Raw genomic sequence first — 26,435 nt, 5'->3', positions numbered from 1 at the left:
GTGTTTTGAAGCTAAATTGACGTATTCTTTAACTAAAATTGCTCTACATGTTAATTTATGGGAGGTGTTACTTTTGAGCTATAGCTATATGTCTTATATAATGAAGAAATTAATTGATAGGGATCTTCTGCTGTTTTAATAGATTTTTTAAAACCTCACATGTCTTAAAGGATATTAGACTAGGTTTCTGAGTATATCGTTAAATACACTTTAAATACTTTCCTCCCTAATATTCCTTTAGAATGCTAAAGTATCATTTCTTGTACATTTTACCAAGAAAATACAAATTATAGACTTTGTTTTTCAGGCAAGATAAATGACTGTGTGAAGAATTATTAAAATGCACTATGTTGATGTAAAATTTGATTCAGGAATAGAACAAAGTTTGTTTGATTTTGCTAGGAATTCTCACTTGTGAATTGTATTTTGATTATATTATTCGTTGATGCTGGGCTTTTGTAAAAAATAAACTGATTTTATTAAATTTAAAAGTAGTACCTTTCTATGTTTGGGCTTTAATGTTATTTATAAGGAGTCCTTAAGTGGATCCAGTATAAAGTTTTAGCCGAGTGTCTTGTCTTTTAAAACATTGAACAGTATTTATTAGAGACCTTACTAAGGGCCAGGGCCTCCTTGATGCTGAAGATTCAGTGGTGAGCAAAACAAACATACTTCCTTTCTTGGAACTTACTGTTCAGACTGGGATGCAGTTAAGGAAGTGCTTACATAAATAGGTAATTACAAATTTTAATGAATACTGTAATAAAGTTACTGTGTGTTCTCAGCTGTATCACAGTGACCCTGGTTTATTGTCTAGTGTTAAAGAACTCATGTAACTGGGACTCTAGAGACCTGGATTTTAATTTTAGTTCTTTCACCAACTAAACAGTGTGGTCTTAAGCAAGTCACTTAAGCTGTACGTGTGTGTGTACATGTGTGTGTGCACACACATGCACACATGGGCCCACTTCTGTTATGTATCTGTGCATGTCTGTCTATATAGAGAGATCTCTGTATACTATATAAAACGAGAAAGCTGAACCGGAAAAGTAGAACCTGTCTACACCTATGAGTTTGTGAGGTCTCATTTATTTATTAGGAATGGAAAGGAGAATTCATTTATATCTGGATTTCTTATCACGGGGAGCCACATCTTACCTGCAAATTAAATTATAAACTGGACATTTGATTATATCAGAGTTTTTCATTCATGAATGTATTCTCAATACCTGGAATAAAGCTTGGTACATAGTATGCACTCAGTAAATATTTGTTGAATGAATGGATGACTTCCTTAATAGCTAGTCTTTAAGGAAATGAGACGTCTTTTCATGATCCATCGAACTCATGGGGAACAGGGTTATTATCCAGGGGAAGAATAGGCAAACAGACCATATTGTTGAGGGATTTCCTGGTTGCTTCCTGTTGGATTTTAGCAGAAAAATGCAGCAGAACCCTAAAAATACCAAGCTACTAGTAACCCTGTGCTGGCTGAAGATGGGGAATCTTGATAGAACACCTACTGGACCTTCTTTTTCTGAAAAACATTTACTAGATCTTTGTGTATGTGTTTTTTCCTTTTTGTGTGGAATGCCTGGGCTTTTTTATACATTTTAATTACTAATAAACTTGAGACAGTTTTGTAAGAAAGCCTATTTTGAAAATAGATTTTATCTTCATTTTTGTTAACAAGCATACATACTTGATAACCCTAAAATAAGTATTCCTGTATGTTTTTTTGGGGTGTGTGTGTGTGTGTGTGTGTGTGTACTGAGTTAGAACTTGGATACATGCATCTCCTCAAAGAAATAGTGTAATAGATATTTGTGATTTATAGTTTCAGGTAGAACCCTGCTGAGGCTTTCCATTGTCCACGACTCTTGTGTCTTGTGATGAAGCATGTGACAATAAAGTGTGTCACTAACAATCCTGGCTATTGCCAGTTTTTATGCCTCGTACCTCTTTGAATTATCTGCTCTTCCGTTCTTCAATTCCTTCATCTTTTACCTTTGAAACATTCTTAACTTTTAAGTTGTTTTTAGTTTTAACCATGGTATTTAAAAAATTTTTCGAAAGCTTTTTGTCCCAATGTCTGAATTGATCTAGATCCCACTCTGTCTGGTGACAAACTGTTTTTCACAAGGCTTTTCATGTTTTTCTGTGGGAATCACATGATTGCCTAAATTTAAAATTTGCAATAATTTCCCATATACCTTTTACATCTCTTCCGCTTATTTTAGAGTTAATGTGTGAATACAAAAATGGCAAGTGAGTTCTTTAGAAACTATGAATATCATTCTTTGGCTTTTCATTTCAGGAAACAGTAGTCACTGATGATTTCTCCCATTAACTGGATTAGAAAAGAGTATTTGCCTTACTCTTAAGCTCTTTACCCATCAATTTAAAGCTTTCTAATATTTAAGTTCAACTCTTGGTGGTCGGTGGAGACTGGGTTTGGAATTGGGGTTATTTGGAGAAAACTTGTATTTTGAGGAGACTACATTGTTATGTGTATATACTTTGATAGACTGCCCTTAGGCATCTTGGGTAAAATATTCTGACCTACAAATCAACTTTTAGAACACTAATTATAGATTTGGGATTGTTTGTATTAGTGAAAGTGTGTAGTAACTTTATAGTATTTTCTTGTGAATTAGAATGTACATTTTATTTTCTGAAGGGTTGAAGCAGTGTAAATGAGGTGGGAGTGGTCCCAAGAAGACCTGAAGCAGCCTCAAAGAGAAATTTAAATAGGTGGGACTTACATCTGTAACATAATCCAAGGATATGTTCAAACTTTGGTGTGCACCAAAATCACATAGAGGTTATTAGAAATGCAGATGGTTGGGCTTCACCTTAACCCCTGAACCAGCATCTCTTGTGCCAGAGAGTGGAAGCTGAGTTTTAACAAGTTCTATAGGTGTTTCTAAATTTAATAAATCATAAAATCTCTTTAAGTAATACAGTTTTAGGTCCTTATGAAAGTTAATTGCAGCATCTTGGCATTCCATCCTAGATGGTTATGTGTGTATTTCCTATGGATAATTCTCTTATACAATCATAATGCTGATTTGGGATACATTTTAAGTCTTCATATCAGTTTTAATTAGGTAATTAATGGTTTTTTTTATACTTATAAGACTTTTCTGATCTAGATTTAAAGTTATATGGTAGATGAGAAAACATTCTTATAGAAACATGGAATAACTTTTTTATTCAGATTAAATAAAAATGTGGGCATCCTCTGTGGGTTCTGTACTTAGTACTTGACACTTTCACATAGTATCTCATCCCGCAGTTCTTTCAGGTGGTGGTACACTCTTATTTGTAGTTGAGACCAAGAGAGATGGGTGAGGTGGCTTTCAAAAGATTTCATACTTAAGTCTACCTCTGTATTTACTTGGTTAAAAGAAATCAAAGCACTATAAAAAATAACAAATCAGGAGTCTACCTCTACTGCCACAAATCTAGTTTTACTATTTTTTAATGTCCTTCCATTGTTTCATTATGCAAATTGAAATATCCCTATTCTGGGGACTTTCTTCCATAAAAAGTAGCATGCTTTTGTATTTGTGGTTCTCTACATTGTGTGTATTTCATTTTGTAATAGTTCACAGGTATTTTTTTATGCCAGTTCATGGGGAGTGTCCTTGTTTTGTTCAGTAGCTTGGTATTCCATTGGGTGGTCATTTCCTCTGTTAAGGGGTCCTTGGATTTTTCCCGGTCTTTCCTTGGTACAAGCTGCAATAAATAACCTTGTACATGTGCTGTTTCACATACAGAGAATTTAAACTTTATTTATGATCACCTCTGGATAATTCTCTGATCTGTTGTCTTTGTTATAGAGCAGTGATGGCGAACCTTTTGAGCTCGGCCTGTCAACATTTTGAAAAACCCTAACTTTGGTGACGTGTCACATATAGAAATTTTTTGATATTTGCAACCATAGTAAAACAAGATTTATATTTTTGATATTTATTTTATATATTTAAATGCCATTTAACAAAGAGAAATCAACCGAAAAAATGAGTTCGCGTGTCACCTCTGACACGCGTGTCATAGGTTCGCCATCACTGTTATAGAGCAATTGTATCCAAATAATTACCTTATTTTTTAAGTAGAAATTTAAAACCAAGGATAACATAATTTGGTTAGGATAAGAGTGATCAATCTTGTGTTGATATACTTTAGGTGCCTTTTCATTCTTTCGTGCATTTGAGTTTTCCCAGTGCCTTGGCTTTGTTTTATTTTATAACCACTGACTGTGTCAAAATATTTTGATGTCAAGGGTTGCTCTTTGCTGTTGCTATTTTTAGTTTTCCACTATATTCCTGGAGTTAAAAAATGAGGTAGAGGTTTTTTTTCTAGATGCAGATTTAAAAATAACTGGCCTATTAGGTTAAGTTTGAATGTATTCTTTTAAAAATATTAAAAGTAAAAACATGTAACAAAAAAATTAAACACTACATGATTGCCTATCTCTGATATTTCCTACTGCTTTCCTGATCATCAGAGTGACAGCAGTTTGATATTTAGCCTTCCAAATGTTTTATATTACCTATAATTTTGTTTATAATACTTTTAAAAACCAAAAATATACTCTTATGTAGTGTATAACATACTCTATATTTAGAAATATGGCTCAAAGCATTCTACTTTAAAATGATAGTATTTAGCATGCAGTATATTTGTTTCAGAAATGTCTTGCCCCCTTAAAATATCCATGGTTTCAACCAAGAGATCTTCAATATAAAGTTTTATGCACCCTGCATGCTTTGTTGAATTGTTTGTAAAATGTCAAGATACCCAATTTGTGTGGCCTACTTAGTATTTGCATTTATAGCAGACTGCCTTTCTGATTCATATTGGACAGTCATGGAAGAGCGGGATAAAATGCTTAAGAGACGGGAGAAATGCAGATGGTTCTCCCCTTCCCCCCTTTTTACAGTGTTGTAAATTTTTAAAAATTTTTTTTTTTTAAATATATTTTATTGATTTTTTACAGAGAGGAAGGCCTTTCTGATTCATATTGGACAGTCATGGAAGAGCGGGATAAAATGCTTAAGAGACGGGAGAAATGCAGATGGTTCTCCCCTTCCCCCCTTTTTACAGTGTTGTAAATTTTTAAAAAATTTTTTTATATATATATATGTGCGTGTGTGTACGTGTGTGTATAGACAACACACACACACATACACACACAAATATGTAATATTTCATTTTATTTTTTCCATCATTATTTATCCCTTTTATGCCCTCTTCTACCTCCATCCCCTTGCCTGCAATCACCACACTTTTATCCATGTCCATGAATTCTCTCTCTTTTTGAAAATTTTTTGCTCAATTCCCCCACTCCCAACCCTCACCAGAGCTATCTGCCTGCTCTCTAGGAGTCTGTCTCTATTTTGCTTGGTAGTTCAGTTCATTAAATTCCACATATGAGTGAAATCATATGGTACTTGTCTTTCTCTGTTTGACTTCTTTCACTTAGAATGGAGATATTTTCTCCCGGTCCAATTTTGTTTGTTCTACAAGTTACACATGGAAACATTCTCATTGAGAACCGAACAGTAAGTGTAGTGGTATTCTCACTTGGCTTTCAGTTGAATGACTTACTTCAGGCTTTACAGACAGTGTCTAGTGGGAGCAGGCTGGGAAGACCATGAGAGGATGTGTCTCCTTTTTACTTTAACATTCCACTTCTTATATGTATTGGAAGTATTTTTTTTAATGATAGATGTTTAGAGTGTTCGTTCTAAATAAGTAAATATTGTGAGATGGCTCAATTTAAGCTATTTTTGAGTGTTAACTGATCAGTGTTGTCTGTACATCTAAGCCTATAAGTATATCTGCATAGAAATAAAAGGTTTTGTTGTTGTTTAGGGGTGAGAGAGAAGTACATTGTTTTGCATCCTGTCTTGGCAATTGTTCTTGCTGCGTGAAAGTTTAGAATGGGAGCAGTTAATCCCTTCTAAAATACACAGCATGCTGTCTCTTCAGACAATACAACCTTTGACCTTTTGTACCTGTGCATGTTTAGGGGCTAAATGGTATCACGTCATTAGAGGAATGCTAAGGAAAATTTTTAGAGTATGACACACTTAGTCAATGGTAATTATTAATTGTCCATTCTTGTACTTTTCTGTGGGTATTTTGTTTATTTCCTATCTTAGCCTTTCCTCCTTTCTAAGGGCATAGGATTGCCATGAGGCAATTTGATTAACCCACATACCTTTGTCTGTCTTTATATGAAAATGTCACATGGTCTATACAGCCTGCTTCCTACTTCCATGGAGCCATAGCAAGTCCTTTTCTTACTCCGTGTTTCCTATATTAAGTTGAGCACCAATCCTTTTGAGTCATATACAAGTACCACTTGATATCCAAATGTATTTGATTCTGTAGTTGGATATGTAACCTTCAAAAAGTAAGTGTGGATATCAAGAGATTTGCATTCCCTAATATACTGAGTCTGGTTCTGAGTTTTGGGTAGTAAATAGTGAGAGTTTGGATAGCAGGGAATTTATTTAAAAGTAATCAAAATGATTCAGTTCCCGAGTTTAAAGATAGGAGAATGGATACTGAGAGTTTGGATAGCAAGGAACGATTATATATGAATCTAGTTTGTATACACTGAAAAAAGCTATACGCAAAAGTACAATACTTTAGACCCAAAGTTGGAAGAGACTTTAAAAGATCATTTATATATGAATCTAGTTTGTATACACTGAAAAAAGCTATATGCAAAAGTATAATACTTTAGACCCAAAGTTGGATCATTTGCTCAGCCTCTTGTTTGATCCTTTCTAAAACAAACTGGTTCTCTAGTGAGTGGTAAGAAGCTGACTATGCTGTGTATCACTTTGGTCTCTTCTAAGTGCTAAGGAGATGCTGGACAGTAAGAGGAACCACAAAGAAAACGGGAATGGTTGAAAGTTTGTCTTGCTAAATTAAAGAAATACTATAATTAGATGGACGAAAAAGTAACTTCATTCCAGAAGAATGGTGTCAAAGGGGAATTAACAATGTTGTAATTAATGTTAGATCCAATGCACGAAATCGTGCCCAGGTAGGGTCTCTAGGCCTAGCCTGCGATCAGGGCCATCTTCTGCCCATTTGCCAGTCCCCAGTCCCGCCCTGCCTCTGACACCACCCCGGTTCCCTGTACTCCATCTGGCGATCTATCGGAGCCTGCCGGCCAGGGGGAGAGACCAAGAGGTCTGCCTTCTGCCCGCTCGCCAGTCCCCAGTCCCGCCCCGCTACCACCCACCCCGGTTCCACATGGTTCCCCGCTGGCCATCGAGCAATAGGAGCCTGCGGGCTGGAGGGAGGGGCAGAGAGGTGGTCAATGCACCTCATAGTGAGCCTGCGGGCCGCGGGGAGGAACCGAGAGGTGGTCAATGCACCTCATAGCGACTGGTCTATCAGTCGTTTTGGTTGTTACACTGTTATGGTCGTTGGCCTTTTATTATATAGGATTCTCTCATCTCCAGTCATCTCTGTTGCCTTCTAAAGTACCAATAGAGGCATAATGACCTTCTAAGAGAAAAAATTAGACTATTTCTTTTCCTTCTTGAAAGCTGTTTTTCCCCTTTTCCTGCTTTGGAAGATTTATCGGACTTTGCTTCCATCTGAGCCAGAACATTGCCCTGCCCATTTCCTGTTGCCCATCCTTTTGCCCACCCTGAATGACTGGTTTCAGGTCCTCTACTCCTTCCCAAAGCCCCAGCCCCTTCCAACTCATTTGTAGTTCTTCAGCCTCTTCCCGGGCCATCCTTTTCCTGCATTCATCTTCACTGGGATTCTTTGACAGAGGCATTATGGGGCGGGGCCTCTCTGGTGGGACTGGCTTGCTGAATGAGGTTCCACATTCTGGGGTCCTCTGTGCACTGCACACCCAGCACCAACTTCGTGTGCTGATCCATGCTGCCCGTGAAGTTCCGATTGGCCTGTATAATATCAGCCAGCCCTTCCTCAGAACCTTTGTGCATCTTTTAAAAGCATGGTTGTCCTCCTCCAATATGTCTCCCAGACCTGGGGGTGGCTGAGGACATCAGCATCCTTGTCCACTGTTCTCTGCTTCTGGGACACTGCCCTCTAGTCTTTGCCACATAAAATGGAATAGACTTTCCCAATGAACGGCAGTGATCAGGTGTCCTCCTCGTCAGCCTTGCCCTCCCAGTCTGGGTGCATGTGTTGGGACACCGTGTGGAGGAGGTTTGGGCTTCATAACCTGCAAGGTTAAAGGTCAGCATGTTGAATTTTTCCTTGCCTGGCTCCAGCGGACCCATGCTGGGCAAGGGTCCAGAGCAAACTATAGCTGAAGTGGAAGACCTTGAGGGAATAGAATTTGTGCATCTGACTCTATCTGTGGCACAGAATCTTGTGCATAATAATTACATAATAGTTACTGGTGATTATAATGCTCCTTTGAAAGTGAAGTTAGAAGTTGGGAAGGGAAGTTAAACTTGAAATTTTATTATTTTAAAAATCTATGCAATATTTTATAATAAATATATTTAGTCTTTGTTGAGCTGGAGAAGGGAACAAAATTATGAAGGTAGACTTTCACAAGCGTAAAGCTAGAATGTCTAGGGCAGTGGTCGGCAAACTGCGGCTCGCGAGCCACATGCGGCTCTTTGGCCCCTTGAGTGTGGCTCTTCCACAAAATACCACGTGTGGGCGCGCACGTACAGTGCGATTGAAACTTCGTGGCCCATGTGCAAAAGTCGGTATTTTGTGGAAGAGCCACACTCAAGGGGCCAAAGAGCCGCATGTGGCTCGCGAGCCGCAGTTTGCCGACCACTGTTAAGGTATTTAATTTTGGCATGGTTTTTCCTTTGTATCAATAAAAAGTGCTTATAACTTTGATTGGCTCTTGGTTAATTTGTCAGTGGTACTACATGCTAGGTCTATAGACATGTTTTTGACAATTTTATGTTTAACTATAATCCAGTCTATTATAGCTCAGTTAAGTATTTCCCTTTAATCAGAGGGCCAAAGTACAAAGAACAAAAATAAAGCATTCTGTATTGATATCTAAGGGTCCCTCACCCTAGATTTTCTTTAATTTCTGATCTGGAGGGTCTTTCTGTGGAAGCAAATATATGTACCAGTTACTTAGTAACTTCCATAGAATACCAATTAAAAATCTTTGTTGTCTCAGTTCTTACCATGAGATTTTTGAATGGTCTTCTGTGGATTGCAAAGAAAAGCTTGTGAGCACACTTTACAAAGAATGAAGTTAGTTGTAATAAGAATTCAGTCCTTCGATAGGAAGGCAATCTTACATACTTTTTGGCTGTCTCCAACAATGCACCCAGTAGTAGGTCCTCACTATGTATTGATTCTTGAGCCAATGAAAATAATTTCTTTTTAGGGTCCTGATGAAGAAGCTGTTGTGGATCTTGGCAAAACCAGCTCAACTGTGAACACCAAGTTTGAAAAAGAAGAACTAGAAAGTAAGGTTGTTTACAAACACTTACGCTTAGCAGGGTAAATTACTAATGAATGTTACTGTCCTTTGAGTTTTACCTACTATTTGTTGAAGTATTTTTTGTTGTTGTTGTGAGGTAGAGCATACACTGAGAGGGGTGTTCAATTATATTTTCTTAATATAATTTAAAGATTAATACAGCAAACACTCATATCCACAAATAGAACATTCCATGATTATTTATTTACTCTTTGTTGAAAGTATTGGCATAACATAGGTTATATAACACAAACTTCATTAATGGTTACCATTATTTAACTTGGAAAACTGAAATGCCACTGTTACAAAATCAGTTAATACTTTTATTTTTTTCATTTCTAGCAGGTTGGGTAATTTGTATTAAGAGCAAACTAGAGTACCAGCCTAATAAAAGCCACAATCAACACTAGTTGTCATCTAAATGTTCATTTTATAGGTTTGTTACATCAGCCTTTTAAAATGCTGTAATCTCAGCATAGAATTGTGGAGCAAATGAATTATTTGCCAATCTTTCTTCCCCAAGCAGAAAGAAGTGGTTTCCTTTCTTTTTTGAGAATTTTCTTTTGAAATAAATTTAGATTTACGGAAGAGTTGCAAAGACAGTACAGAGTGTTCCTGTGTACCCTTCGCCCAGCTTTTTCTGTTAACATTTTACGTAACCAGTACAAGTTTATGAGAATGAAGGAATTAACACTGATATAAGTCTATTAACTAAATTACAGATTTTATTCAGATTTCACCAGTTTTTCCACTGATGTCCTCTTTCTGTCCCAGGCTCTAGTTGAACAGTTTAGGATCCAATAATGCATTTAATTGTCGTGTCTCCTTAGTCTCATCTAATCTGTAACAGTTCTCCGTCTTCCTTGTTTTTTATGACCTTGACTTTTTTGGAGAGTAGTAGTTCAGGGGTGGGCAAACTTTTTGACTCGAGGGCCACAATGGGTTCTTAAACTGGACCGGAGGGCCGGAACAAAAGCATGGATGGAGTGTTTGTGTGAACTAATATAAATTCAAAGTAAACATCATTACATAAAAGGATATGGTCTTTTTTTTTTTTAGTTTTATTCATTTCAAACGGGCCGGATCCGGCCCGCGGGCCGTAGGTTGCCCACGGCTGAATACTCTGTAGAATGTCTGGAAGTTTGGGTTTGTCTAATGTTATCATAGGAATAGACCAAGATTATGGATGTTTGGGGAACATACCACAGAAGTAATGAACTCTTCTCAGTGTATCCTATCTGTAGACATAGGATATCAACATGACTTCTTGTTGGTAATGTTAACCTTGAACACTTGGTTAAGGTGGTGTTCATGCCATATGTTTTGGTAGACTTATCTTTGGGTCTTTTTGAGGACACATTGTTAAGTTAAACTCTTCTGTGAAAACTGGTGTCACTTGGGGTCATTAAGGACATGGAAAGAGACACAAGTGTTCTCTACATTTACCTTCTGAAATGGAAAAAACAACACCCTGTCTCTTAAATTCAACTTTTAAAGTGTAGACTTACTAGGGCTTTCAGAAAGAACCTGTTACCTAGAAGGTTATGGTTAGACTCTGTGAATTACAGGGACTACCAACGTTAAAATTTTTAGCAGTAATGTTACTAATTTAAATGTATGGTGATACATTTAACCCATCATTTACCATTTAATGTCACACCTCAAATATTTGTGACCTAGAATATGAAAAGAGGCATTTTACTGTGTTTCTTGGCCTCTCTCAGTTACCCCAAGGCCCCTTAACTTTGTATATATTTAAATTTCAGTATCAAGTTTGAGGGAGAGATTAAGTTTATCTCAGAGTTTGACTAAATAGGGCTTTGATGAAAAGCAAAAGTGAAAGAAAACTGAGAGAAAACTATAGCATAGAACACTCAGGCAATAATAAAAACAAAAAAAAATATATAAGGCTTGAGCTTTCAATCTTTGGATGCTAGCATGTTTTTATTTTATCTAAATTGCAAACTCATAAATAAGTCACTTATTTATTTCTAAATTGCTAACTCATACAATTTATTTTTGTCTTGGTGCATCAGGGCTTGTGTGCAAAAACCCATTAGTACTAATTGGGGTAACAACTTTGTAATTCCCAGTGTGTAGCAATGAGAAACTGACTCCTTAATTTCCACTTTTCTTTGGTGTTCAGAAGAAGATAGTTTCACTAAGATAAAATTGTAAGATTACTGAATTTTGTTATAGTTGTGTTTTTTTTCCCACTTTTCTTGAGCTATAATTCACTCAAGATTCACGATTTTAAAGTGGATAATTCATTTTTTTTTTTATATTCACTATGTTGTGCAACCGTCACAACTCTCTAATTCCAGAGTTTCCCATCATTCCAAAAAAAAGCACTTTATAATTGATTTTTAAGTTTGGGATTTTCTGGTGAAATGTTTTCAAATAATTGATATTTAATTTCTATAGTTCTTTTGTACTTACCAAAAACTAGGGAGAGTAGTGGGTACTGGGAGATGCTTGCTTGCTTGTTTGTTTATTTATTTATTTATTTATAGGTTTTTATTGATTTCAGAGAGGATGGGAGAGGGAGAGAGAGATAGAAACATCAATGAGAGAGACTCATTGATTGGTTGCCTCCTGCATGCCCCCTACTGGGGATCAAGCCCGGGACCCAGGTTTGTGCCCTTGGCTGGAATCCAACCTGGGACTCTTCAGTCCACAGGCCGACGTTCTATGCACTGAGCAAAACCAACTAGGACTAAACAGTTTTATTTTAATACGTTGCTGTAGGTCTGGTATCCTTTTATTTAAAAGGTGATTATTTACTCTATTGACATTAATATATTGGCAACCAAAACAAGAAGTCAGAGTGTCACCTTTTTTCAGCCTTAGCTGGGAACGAGTGTCGGGCAAGTCAATTTTTTTGCTGCTCTGTGCATGTTTGTAAATGACTGCGAAATCTCTATCAGTTTGGGGTTACAAATTTTATCGAATTGGCAGATTGGCAAATACAGAATTCATGAGTAATCAGGATTGACTCTACTTCCAAATCTCATCTAAAGATGAGAGCTTGTATTTCTTGAGGTATTTATTTTCTGACCATCTTATGGAATTTGTTAGGAAAGGAATAGCATTTCATATTTCAGCATATTACTTGTTTATATTATTTTTGGTTATGAAAGCAAAAGGCAGCACTGTGCCGATGGTTTTTGCCTGGTTGCACACTTGTAGTCCATGACCCCTCTTCCTCAACACAGCTTAGGTAGGAACCTCATGAAAACTATTTAAGAAATCAGATTAGTGCTTCTTAGTAGTTTACAGTGCTGCTACTGTCTAGCTCCATGATTCAGTTTTAGTTAGTAGACAAGAGCAGAGATTACCTTTCATAACCAGTCTGTTGGTCAGAATACAAACTCAGGATATTGCAACATCAGCAGCAGCTTTTTCTGTTCTAAAACTAGATGATAACCATACTGTTGTATTGCTTTGTTTCCCAGTCAGATAATTTCTACCCTTTAATTGGAGTATTTGGACCATTTACTTTTAATGTAACCCTCACTAATTTGGACCTTGCTGACTTGAGATTTTCAAAACTTTTAGGAAATTAGTAAATACTTATGAATATCTATTTGTAAATATTTTTTATAGAGTATTTAATTATCGTTAAAGCATATCTTAAGGAATTCTACTAACTAGGGTTGTTCATAAATGTGTAGTGCTCTGTAAAATAAGAGAAGAAATAGGAGACTGGCTTTTAAAATTATGTGAACTTATATGTAATTCTGTTTTATCATAGTACATTTGGTATACTTTTATACATGTCACTTTTTTCCTTGGAAAACCAGTAATATGTTTTTGAACCATTTGCTAGGTCACCGAGCTGTATATATTGGTGTTCACGTCCCATTTAGTAAAGAGAGTCGTCGACGTCATAAGCATCGTGGACACAAGCATCACCACCGGAGAAGAAAAGATAAAGAATCAGATAAAGAAGATGGACGGGAATCTCCTTCTTATGGTAAAATAAAACAGTTCTTTCCTGGAAAGATTTTTTTTTTTAATTGAATGTTTTCTTTTTAAAATTGTATGTCTGCAATAATTTAGACACATTATATGCATTGAAGGGTATTAATTGAAGTAAGTATTATTTTCTACAAGAAAAATATTTAGTTTATAGGTTAAGGTCTACTTTGGGTAAATGAGAAAAGTAGGGGGCTTTGTTTTCATTGTATTCCAGCCTTGGAATTGTGAAAGTTGAGTTTTGGCACTGACACTTCAATTTAGTAGGGTTTTATTTATCTTTTTCTATTACATATTTTATTATTTACATGAGCAATGACCAAATATCTGGAATTTTCAGGCTCCTGAAAGAAATTGAATATTTTATTTCATTTTTAAACATTTTGGCCAGAAGATCTTATCCACTAAGCTGGATTACTTGATTATTTAAGCAATAAAGAGTGCTCTGATTTGATAATATGGTTTATGGAAGGATGGGATTTTTGTTTGAAAAGTAGAGAAACATAGAAGTACCAATAGGCAGAGAAAATCAGAAGAAAAAGGCATATAGTAGAGGAAAGAGGGTGTTACCTGATAATAAATATCGTTGGTGATGATTTAAGTGGTCCTGAGAGGTGGGAATGGTCAGTTGCACTTAGTTGGCAGTGGTTTTTTAGGACAACAGGGGCCCACATGGCCCTCTTTACACTAGTGTGTGTGCCTTCCAGCAAAGCTCTGTGAGTTGCATCCCTATCGACACTTGTGTGCTATAGTAAAGGAAAGTTTTTGTGAAGAGGGAAAGAATTACTGTGTATAATACAGCTACCATATGAACATAAGGAAGAAAATACTGATGGCCTAGTAAAATATTAAGTGCCAGTTCTGTGCTAAGCATTGCACCAAGCCCTTGACATACACTTTTTTATTTACTCTTCTCTGTATTTTTTAAGAGATGGGTATTACTGTTTTCATTGTATAGATGGAGAAACTTTAGCTTAGAGAGGCAAAAAGGTGGGCTTGACAGCCTGCATTGAAAGATACTAATAAAATACTTAAGTGGTCATACAGCTAACAAAGGTCATACAGCTAGCAAGGGAAACAGATCACTAGTGAAGTTCGATGATGTAAAGTAATTTAGAAGTATTTTGCTGTTCCATGTCATGTATCTATTCAGTTTAGGATATCTTAGGCTGTTCTGTGAGTGGATCAGTACGTGTCTAATTCATACTGAATAAAAAGGCACACAATATTTTTATAGAAATGCTATTTACTTAACTATGAGTAAGTATGTTTATCTGTTCACTTGGGTGGGTGATTTGATGGTTCAAGCTAAGTTATGATATTTGAATTCTAAATACAGTGGCTTGAAAATAAATTTGGTGTAGGACATATTTGTGACTTTTTAATGGGATAACTATCCCTAGAAAAGTTTTATGCTACTGAGGTTGGTTTATTTTGGTTTCAACTGCCAATATGTATCCTCGAAATTGCTATGAATGAAGTCCCTTCATTCTTTTCCCCACTCTCTAAAAAGGGATTATAGAGGACTTTGGCTTCTAGACGTGATGGAATAACAGGACTAATTGGATTTGCCCTCCCATTTTAAACAGGAAAATGGGTAAACTATATGAAATGGTAATTTTCAGACATTGGACAACAGGCAGCACAGGTCTCTGAGCTCTGAGAGAGGATAAGCAAGTTAGATGAGCTCTATGGTTGCCTTTCCCCTATTGTTTATATTGCCCTCTTTCTGGAGTTTTTCCCTTTCAACTTTCTTATTCTGTTCTCTGCATCTCTTAACCTTTTGTGTTTTTCATCTTATTTTTCATTGATGCATTCTGTCTGATTTCCCTCAGATCTTCCTTTTCCTTTAATAATTCCCTCTAATTTACTCTTTAACCTGTTTTGATACCTGTTTGTTGCATCTACAAGTGCGTGAATGTTTGTTTACTTTAGTGTATACTTTGAATTTGAGCTCATCTCTTATGTTCAGCAGAGTTTGAATTTGTTTTTAATTATTGCTTGTTGTTGTTTGATAGTTTGTTTCAACTGTCCTAGACTAGAATTTATGCACACTTCTCTATTTGGAGATATCATACCGCATAGTTTAAATTCGGATGCCATGCGTGGGGTATTTGTTTCTTATCGTGACTGTCCTGCCTTCCTAACCTCAGCTGACAGAGTTTGGCTCCTCCATGATAGTAGGAAAAGTTGATTTCTATATACCTGTAGTTTGGGTTTTCTCATATTTTTTGGAACTTGGAGATTTTCTTTTTTTCACTCTTGAACTTAGCTACATATTAATTATATACTTTTTAATGTTCTATTTTATTTAACATTTCCACATATTTGTAGTGAGGGGAAAGTCCTGTCTTTGAGTATAGCATTTTCCATGGTTTTGGATGTTGCTTATGTTCATTTGTTTGTTTTTACGTCAGTTGATTTGTTTTTACAGCAGTTAGTTACACGATTAGTCTTGTTTATTTTTAACATATAATTTTTCTTTTTCATCTGTGATGTGAATTTTCTGTGTACTCTTATTTATTTATTTATTTTTTGGAGTACATTTATTTATAACCAAAGGATTTCCCTTTCAAAACTGAATTTAATCCTTGAATGGAGAACACTGTTGAATGTATTTCAATTCTTATTTTGTTAAGACACTCCGTCCCAGCGGGTCCAGTTCATCCTCGGGACGGAGGATGATGATGAGGAGCACATCCCGCATGACCTCTTCACGGAGATGGACGAGCTGCACTACAGAGATGGCGAAGAGTACGAATGGAAAGAAACTGCCAGGTAGTCAGCACTGGGTCTCAGTAGGAGGAACTGCAAAGCTAACTTGTGACTAATAGATATTGTAGACCATTAGCCTAATTTGTAGAAATGTGTTTGTAACCAAATTTTGTTTTGGTGGTGGTGATGTGATCCTTGTTTCTCTTTAAAAGAACAAGTTTACGTTTATCATATTAAAATAGGCCAATGAAATCATCATTATTTATAAAATATTTTTATATATTATCCATTTCAGATGGCTGAAATTTGAAGAGGATGTTGAAGATGGTGGCGACCGGTGGAGTAAACCCTATGTGGCAACTCTCTCTTTGCACAGTCTCTTTGAACTAAGAAGTTGCATCCTAAATGGAACAGTCATGCTGGATATGCGAGCAGGCACTCTAGATGAAATAGCAGGTTATAGCAGATTGATACTTTTATATTTAAGTTGTACTGAAATTAGAGGTTCTTAAATAAGGGAAATAGAGTAGAATTTTTAGGCCTTGCTATAGCCATTCAAATTAAAAATAGTCCAGTCACCACAGTAATTTATAAAATGGCATCACCATCCATCTCCCCATCCCCTGCACCCTCCTTATAGCCTAATATATTCATCTTCCTAGAACTTATTACTTCATGATATTTTATCTATTTGCTCATTGTCGCTATACCGCTGCAAGAGTGAGAGCAAAAACTTAATCTGTTTAGCTGACTGCTGTATTTCCAACACATAATAGGTACTCAGTAAATAGTTAATGATTAAATGAATGAATGAGTTAAGATATTCATCTACAGTTTTGGGGAAAAGTATGAGGCGACGCAATAAAATACCTTCATTTCTTAGGAAGCCAATATTATTGAATATTCAGTTTAATAGAATTTATTATATTCTTATCAGGAAAGTATTTTCAACTATAGGGAGGCTATTAGTGTGTAACAGTGGCCTCTTTATAAATAATAGTACTTATTAAAATCAGGGTCTCTATGTAATTTGTTCATTTTTGTTGGATAGTGTTCATATTTATCTTGATGCATACATTATTCAGTACAAGAAAAGAATAATGCTTTCCAGAGCTATGTAAGAATCTTATTTTCTTAGTATGGTTTCACTTACAATTTATTCCATGCTATAGTCATTCAAGTGTTTATTTATTTATTTGTTTATTTTTTCTTTGAATAGATATGGTATTGGACAACATGATAGCCTCTGGCCAGTTGGATGAATCCATTAGAGAGAATGTCAGAGAAGCCCTTCTGAAGAGACATCATCATCAGAATGAGAAAAGATTCACCAGTCGGATTCCCCTTGTGCGATCTTTTGCAGATATAGGCAAGAAACATTCTGACCCTCACTTGCTTGAAAGGAATGGTGAGATAAGTTATGGCATCCAATTTTTTCTAACACTTCTAACAGCATTCTAGTATGTTACAATTACATTTTGGGAAAGAGAAATATTTTTTTCCAGATAATTACACAGGCCATTTTCTTCTCTTTTTTGTTATTTAAAAAGAATATTGTTATTTGTTTATTTTTAAGATGTCTTTCTAAAATGTTTTTCAACATGACAGAATTATCTGTAGAAATGATTGAAATAAAAATGAAGCATTCACTTTATTAATATGGCACACTTAAGTATCAGTAATATTTAAATACTATCACTATATCTGAATTCCTTCTCCTTCCTGCTTTTTTATTTAGTTCAAGAATTCTTATATAATTGATTAAAGAGGCTTAGATTATGATCTATAAATTTAGTATAATCTTTTTAAAATTCTAAATCTTGGATTTGAACTGTATTATCTATATTCGATTTTTGCTAGTGATTTTTTTTTTCTGTCTCTTGAATATACTTTATATCTGGGTATAAACAAGTGTTTTGGGGTTGGTTTCCTGATTTCACTGCTCTTTCTTTATACAGTTTGTGAGAAGTTTTTATGATTGCTCTTATCTTATGCTAGGAGCGACCTAGTTGATGTTTTCCACAGACCTGTGTATTTCCTCTCTCCACTCTCCTTCATGGTCTAGCAGTGGGTTATACGTGGGGTGTGGGGAGACTGTTTTTTTTTTTTTTTAGCCATTTACCTTTGTCACTATCCTAAGGCTGGGACACATGGAGGCCTTGCCTTTCCTCTTTTTAAAGCGGAGGATTACATCACTGGGGTTCTATTTTGGCTGTCAAAGAGAGCTGATGACAGTGACTCTGAAAACCCAGGTGCAGAAGGTTAGAGTTGCTTATGAGGGTCACTATTTCCTCTCGCTGCTGCTATTACCCAAGGCTTAGGAGGATTATGGTGAAGAGGAGTGGAGGATGGGCCACAGTGTCTTTCTGTCCCTAAAATAATAAGGCTTTTAAGTGTTCTACAGGCAAACAGCCATAGGTGACAGGGTTTAATTTATCTGAAGTTGACAGTAACCATTGTAAGCTCAGGGTAAAATACTTGAGTCCATTTTCTTCTGATCATTTAACCATTTAAAGTATTTTTTTCTTTCTTTTTAAACTTCATTTTTATTGTTGACACTATTACAGGTGTTCCCACCCCCTCACCCCTCTTTACTTTTTTTTTAAGTCTTTTTAATCTGTTTTAAACTGGGCCTTTGTACAGTTAAGGAAGCTTAAGAATAGAAGAAATCTTTTACAGTCCTAAGTTCAATTTAAAAGCACGCCATGTATGTCACATTTTGCCTCTCATTTACATTTTTCATGTATTGTATATTCTCTACTTCCCTGAAATGGGTTCATTTACCCAGAGAGACCCTATGAAATCTTTATTTCTCATATGCAGTGGTTCCAGATTATTCTTCAATTGGTTTCTTTTAATCATCAGACAATGGCTGTTTTCTTTTTTAACAAGGGAATTGTGCTGTTTCATTGCTTGTATTGTAATTTAACAGTTTTCCTGCATGTATCTTTATTTTTTAACTAAACGTTGGTTGTTTATGGGTTGAAGATTAATCTTTATGTTTAATATTTCTGGGATCTTTTGAGCATGTAGCTTTGATTACTTAGACTTAGATCATATGGGATTTATTGTTACATTTCTTGTTTTCCTAAAAACAATGGAATTTTATGAAGGTATATTTCGTAGAATAGGTGTTTGAAGTATGAATAGACATTACCTTTTAAAATATGCAAGACTCACTTTGTTTTTGCTGTTTTGGTGAGAAATACTTTATTTTTATCTAGGTAGATTAAAGATTGAACATATTTGTTTAAATTTATCTGCTGTATCACAAATGGAAGCCTATTTTAGGACATTTATTAATATCTTTAGAAAGCTCAAGAATATCTTTTAAAATTGACATTATATTTCTCTTCTTAAAACAATAACTCGTGTTATGTTTTTAAATTTTACAAGTGAGCACTATGAATAGGTGATGCACTGTTGACTTAATGTTACAAAGATTTGATTTAAGTTAGGAAGTATTAATAAGGTCAATGTGGACTTTTCTGGTGAGAGATAATTATTGTGGTTCAGTACAGTGTAGGGCAAATATACTAAGCCATTACTGCTGGTAAGTTTTGTGTTGGGTTCTTTTTCTTAGATTTTTATATTATCTTCTTATTTAATATTTATCATTTATTTAAGCAGCAACTTTGCATTGATATTGTTCTTTTTAAAAAAAGCCACTATTGGGCATTCTAATTACTAATAATATTGTCCACTACCTTCTACATTAACATTTTTTGTTGTTATCTTTTTTTGGATATACCTTCAGGGAACTAATTACAGCTTAAACAATTTTTCAGTGACTTTCTAATATTTAAAAATCTGATTGTCTGATAGCATGAGTTTGGAGTGTTAGGTCTTGAAACCTTGCTATTTACAGTGTGAATTGATTTTTTTGGTGTGTGTTTCTATTTGTCTTCTGCAGTGAACTTCATCATTTTTCATTTATTTGTTTTATCTCAGGGGAAGGCCTTTCCGCCTCCCGCCACTCTTTGCGAACAGGCCTGTCTGCCTCAAACCTTTCACTGAGAGGAGAATCACCTTTATCTGTTCTTCTCAGTCATCTTCTCCCTTCTGCGAGAGCTGGAACCCCTGCAGGCTCGAGGTGTACAACCCCAGTGCCCACCCCTCCAAACAGCCCTCCTTCTAGCCCTAGCATCAGTCGCCTGACCTCCAGAAGTTCCCAACAGAGTCAGCTGCAGGTCCCAGAACTACTGGTTTCTCCTGCCAGTGATGATATTCCCACAGTAGTAATTCATCCGCCAGAGGAAGACTTAGAAGCATCGAAAGGCCAGGAGCAGAAGAATGAGGAAAATGTTGACATAACTCCAGGCAACTATTTACAGTCCTCCCTGCGTGGCGCTTTCTGCCTCTGGGTCACTTGCACTTGGAATGCCTTTTAGCACCTAGCTTTAGCAGCATTTGTAGATGATGCTTCTAATTTATTTTGACTTCTGCATGGTTCCCCCCCCTCCCCTTTACAATATATTTTAGAAAAGAATAGCATTATTAAAAATTTTATAAGAAAACTACACATAATTTAATAAGCCCTTTCAAAAATTTTCACTGAAATTACAGGTCCGCCTGCATTTGAATGCTTCAGGAAAACGTAGACGTTTTGATACTAATCTTTTAATTTGCCATGATTTTTAGAAAAATGGTGGCTTTTCTTATGCATTAAGGTGAATGAACATATTGTACATAAATGATAATGAGGTGAAGTGCCTTTTATCTACTCTTTGGTGCTTTTGTCCAAATAATGCAGTATATTTTAACCTTTTTGACAATAATAGGATCTAATGTTCTTTTTCTCATTTTGTCTGAGACGATTGATGTTCCCTAAGGACTGCCTCGAATCATCATTATTTCAAGATTAGTATTATATTTTGGAATAGATTTTAGTTGTCTATTATTTAATTAATGTCATAACTATCTTTAATCCAAATTTACCTGGAACTTTTCAAGACCAGTGTTTATGTAGTTGTGGCTAGAGTATATTTTTGTATGTGAATTAGAAAAATTATTTCTTAGTGGATAAAAGTTTTGTAACTTATTTAAGGTTTATGTATTATGAAAATTTTGGCTCTTTTATGTTAATGATATGTACATTGATACATCCATTTATGCCCAGTTCATATGACTATTGACATAGTGACTATTGACAGTCAAGTATCAATGTGATATATGCAAATACTACCTAGTGTTTTTAATCACATGGTATTATCACACTTATGTATAATACCAATAATATGTAACATTTCAATGGTAGTTTATAGTTATTAAATTAGCCTATTTAATTGGTATAAAAATTGGTTACAACAATTTTCAGAAACTCAAACTCAGAAAAGTTAAATAATTTCCCCTGGATCATACTAGCTAGTAAGTGACAGCCTAAGTAGCCTGACTGAAAATCTCTGTGTTCCTACTACTATATGCAAGCCTCACACCCTCTTTATTGGCGATATCCAAACATGCCAAATACATTTAATAAAAGCTCATTGTGCTGCCCTGGCTGGGTGGCTCATTTGGTTGGAGCATCATCTCATATACAGAAAAGTCTCTGGTCATGGCACATACCTAGGTCGCGGGTTTGGTCGCGTTGGAGCCTGTACGAGAGGAAACCAGTTGATGTTTCTCTCTCATGATGTTTCTCTCTTTTCTCTCTCTAAAATTAATAAATAAATCTTTGGGTGAGGATTGAAAGGGAAAAAAAAGAGAAAGCTCATTGTAGTTGCCAAGAAGTGATAGACTTTTAGAAATAAAAAATTAGGAGTTTTGTGGCTAAATAATTGCAACATTAGTTATGATTGTAGTTATAGCCATCATTGTTTTATAGTTTGTTCCACACATAGGTATAGTTACTTTTCAGATATCGTATTTCTATTTTTTTGGACAATATGATGAGGTTCGGGCTAGTATTTCTATTTCACAAATGAAGAACATTAAGACTTAGAGATATTAAAATCATACTGTAAATGACCAGAGCAAGGACTTGAGCTCAGATCTACCTGGAACAAAATCTATATTTGTTTATACTGATATCTCAATAACACTGAATATTTCTTGTTTTGCCAGCTCCTATGTTATTAATAATGAGGGACCACAAATTTTATCTAGGGAGGAAGTGACATATGGGTCTCAACAGCTTATTAGGCCATGCTGTTAAGGGATAAAAGGAGCAATTAACTGAGAATTGAGGAACAAAGTTCTTTTCCTCCTTTGCAGTTAGGATGCCAGGAGATTTATCAGCCTTTCTAAAGGAAAAGAAATTAGAATGGAAGATAGAGAATTTCTAAAGATAAGAAAAAGCTCACAATTACTGTTTAAGAAGACAGCTATAGAAGTTTTTAGTATATAATGAAAATAATAGGAGCGGCTATATATTATTCTGTTTAATTACCTTTGGTATTTAAAGCACCTGGAAACTATGGTTTAATTTTCTTGAAGTCTGATGTGATGTTAGAGGAGGAAATAGGTGGCCTCGGCATAACTTTGGAAAGACTAATGTCATAGATATTTGTGTGATGGGTCATGCTTTGTGCATACCTGTAGTTGAAAAGAAAATGGTGTTTTCCCATTAGTGCTTCTTTTTGGAGAGTAATTATGTAAAAGAGGTAGACTCGTTTCTAGTTTTGTAACTATCTTCTAACTCAGTGATTTTCAACCAGTGTGGTGTGGCACAAGAATTTTTTAAACATGCAATACCAGACTGTTTAGTCAGGGGGACTGACCTTTTTTTCCCTTGGATTGTCAAATGAAAAAGTGACAACAGCTAACACAACAGTAGCTCTCTGGTGTGAATGCCCGGTCTTGAACCATATACATATAAGTCATATGATAGATTTGATTCTTATTAGTCACGTCACATAATAATAATAGTAAGGTTGCAAATGATTGGTTAATTCTTGGTACCAGAAGTCCTTATACAAGTATAGTACCTGATTTTTTAAAAAGTCACTTTGGAGCAAAAGGGTAGGTAATAACTATTATTATAATTTTTTATAGTAAGTCAAAGTTATACCTACTTTTTTTTTGTCAGATAAGCAAATATATTTTTTCGTGTGCTGCAGAATTTTAGTAATTAGTTTATGTGTACCGTGAAATGAAAAAAGTTGAGAAATACTGTTCTAACTCAAGATTGAGATTCTCAGCCTCGGCACTGTTGACATTTTGGGCTGGTTTTAGTAATTAGTTTATGTGTACCATGAAATGAAAAAAGTTGAGAAACACTGTTCTAACTCAAGATTTCTCAGCCTCAGCACTGTTGACATTTTGGGCTGAACCCTTCTTTGTTTCAGGGGCCTGTGCTGTGCACAGTAGGATGTTTAGCAGCATTCCTGGCCTTCCTTCCCTAGCTGTGACAAACAAAATGCCTCTAGACATTGCCTCTTGGGGGACAAAATCTTTCCAGATTGTGAACCATTGCTCCAACTGCTTCTACTTGCAAACTTTTAATGACAGAAAACTCTTGATAACTTTGATTTATCTTTCTCTAGTATGATTGTTGAATCTCAGTATTAATATTATATGTACATATACTCACATTTTTTCATTTTTCTTAAAGCAAAGAAATATGGTCCTTCTGAGTTATCTATGCTAATGGTAGTTTGAACTTTGGGGACTTTACTCATTTAATTCTGAGCTCTAGGAATTTATTGCAGGAACAGGGAGGTTGCCTTTACTGATTGAGAAAACAGCTTTAGCTTAGCTGAGATTGTGAAGGGTTATCTAGAGAAGATAATGGTGGGAAACTGACACATACTTGTCATGGCAGTTTTTACAGGTTAAGATGGCCAGGTTAGCTAAGTGACTTCAGGTCACATCTGGCTTTACCAGCAAGTAGTTCCATATCATTTCTTCTTCCCATTCCTGCCTTATCCTTACTTTCCCCCATAACCTTCTTCTTATTCCATTCTTCTCTCCAAAGTCTGTTTGCTGAGACTGCTTTGGAAAACTACGCACATGTCCTATTTGGTTACACATCTACAGATTGAATATTTTTAGTAGTTACAAGTATAGATGCATTGATGCTCTGTTGTACTTGCTGCCAGGGTCTTAATGATATTCATCATTGTGTGGGAGTTGGTGGAAACTACTGAAAATACTAGTTAACTTTTTTCCCCTCTTGGGCATGTATTTTAATAAAAAGATTGTCATCTGGAAGTTTAGGGACAAAGGTCAAAGAAGAGGAATCTTAATGACTTTTTTGTACGAAGCTAAAATGCTGAAAAAAATAAGTTTTAGGAAGCATTTTATTTATTTCAGAATTCTCTAACACTTCCAGAGATTGAGCATGTGGCTAAATAGATTGGATGTGCTTTTTCATACTGAGATTTTGGGGCCACAGTGATATCCTAGTTTAGGTATTTAATAGAGAAGTGAATATTACAAAGGTCTTCTCTCACTGAGTTTTAACAGTAAACCCGAATGACTTAAAGTTATTAGTAGTAGAATGTTATCTTCTAGAAAAATGAAAACTTAGATGCATCAAATAAATATATGTGGTGTGAGTTCCTGTGGGTCACTAGATTGCCCTGTGAGTGGTAAAATCTGTCGTAAGTCTTGTGCCTTTTCTCCTGTGATACTTAGTGTTTTATATTCTTGAACTAGAAATCTTAGGTGCTTTGAGAAAATGAAGTATACCTAATGGTAGAAATCTGGATTGTACTTTAAAATTTTTGAGATTTGAGCTTTTTGCAAAAGTCATAGTGGTAACAATTGGTTATATGCTACAGGGTGTTGTTAGGTTATTTTATTGTTGTGAAATGTTGCTGCTGACTGTCCCTTAAAATGAGCATACTAATGCTGGGACATGTCATCCAAACAAGCTCATTTTATAGAACATATATCTATCATTTCTAATCTAAACAAACTAATTTTATAAGTTTATCTGCATCTTAGAGGTTGCGTGACTGTGAGTTAGTCACATGGCTTACAAAGTGGCAGAGTGCTTATTTCAACACAGGTCTGTTTAATTAAAAAACCCTTCCTCTTTAGCCCTAGCTGGATTGGCTCAGTGGATAGAGTGTCAGCCCATGGAGGGAAGGGGTCTGGGTTAGATTCTAGTCAAATGCATGTGCCTTGGTTGCAGGCTCAATCCCTGGCCTTGATCACATTGATGTTTCTCTCGCTCTCTGTCTCTCCCTCTCCCTTCCACTCACTCTAAAAATATCAGTGGAAAAAAATATCCTTGGGTGAAGATTAACAAAAAACAACAACAACAAAAATCCCTTTCTTCTTTATAAATAGTGATTATAAAAAACATCACTATTATAAAGTTGTATTGTTTTAGGAATAATGACAGTCGGCAGCACAAATGTTACCCAACAGAAGTGAAAATTATTGAGGAAACTGTTATGATTGTGGACCATTGTGGTACATTTAACCTACATTTAGTTGATGTAGCTCTTAAATTTTCCCACGTTACACTTAGGATTTATCAGAAAACTTATATTGTTATTAATGCAAGCATGTGAAGTTTAGTTAGGCATCATTAACCTCTGCAGTTCACGTGTATGTTAGCTATATTGGAAGTGTAATCTCTAAACATTTGTAGTAGTAATCAGACTCACTTCTTCCCTCTTCTGTGGTTCTGCACCTATTCACTTTTTCTTTTTGCAAAGGTCACCATTTTTGTAATTGTATTATTAAAAATGTTAAAATGTATAGCTTTAATATTGCTTAAAATGTTATTTTGGTCTTGCTGGTTTGGTACTAACACTTGGCACTTTTTTTTTTTTTACCTTGCACATTTGCTTTTAATAAACCATCACTTTCAGGAGAGGAGCAGAATCAGTGAATTTTCTCCTTACTAATTTGGAATTTGTTTATTCTTGAATACAGGTATTTTGGCCTCTCCACAGTCTGCACCTGGAAACTTGGACACTAGTAAAAGTGCCGAGATTAAAGGTAATGGAGGTGGAGGAAGCAGAGAAAATAGTACTGTTGACTTCAGCAAGGTAATTCTGTCATTCACTGTACATTTTCCTAATCATTCTTATTAAGAAAATCGCTAGCAGTGAGCCTTTATTAACATTGATTATAATAATTTTTTTAATAGACTGATGCTTACAAACCTGCCTGTGATGCTTGTGATAGGTTAATTTAAGGTCCGAAATTGTGAGCAAGGTAACAGTCTCGGAGCACTTGAATATCACTATATCTTACTAGTTTTAGAAATTCTGACTAAAGAATATGTGAATGATACGGTATTTTCATCCATACCTACCCACAGATACCATGAAACTTCAGTACCTTTTGAATTCTAGTCATTTGTTCT

At 35.5% G+C, this 26,435-nt stretch overlaps 1 protein-coding gene across 2 annotated transcripts in view; it reads left to right on the top strand.

Annotated features, from left to right (window-relative positions):
• SLC4A7 (solute carrier family 4, sodium bicarbonate cotransporter, member 7) overlaps positions 1-26,435 on the top strand; it is an 80,742-nt gene that overhangs the window by 15,285 nt on the left and 39,022 nt on the right. Inside the window, exons 3-9 of one of the 2 annotated variants that reach the window (XM_014549227.1) lie at positions 9,380-9,461; positions 13,305-13,451; positions 16,093-16,231; positions 16,464-16,624; positions 17,388-17,576; positions 20,120-20,488; positions 26,000-26,115. In XM_014549227.1, coding sequence (XP_014404713.1) covers positions 9,380-9,461; positions 13,305-13,451; positions 16,093-16,231; positions 16,464-16,624; positions 17,388-17,576; positions 20,120-20,488; positions 26,000-26,115 — 1,203 coding nt within the window. The remainder of the gene's footprint in view (positions 1-9,379; positions 9,462-13,304; positions 13,452-16,092; positions 16,232-16,463; positions 16,625-17,387; positions 17,577-20,119; positions 20,489-25,999; positions 26,116-26,435) is intronic. The other variant, XM_014549226.1, reaches the window with a different exon arrangement.

The sequence above is a fragment of the Myotis brandtii genome, unplaced genomic scaffold (assembly GCF_000412655.1).
Source record: "Myotis brandtii unplaced genomic scaffold, ASM41265v1 scaffold54, whole genome shotgun sequence".
NCBI classification, from domain to species: domain Eukaryota; kingdom Metazoa; phylum Chordata; class Mammalia; order Chiroptera; family Vespertilionidae; genus Myotis; species Myotis brandtii.
This window is presented reverse-complemented; position numbering and strand designations above follow the sequence as displayed.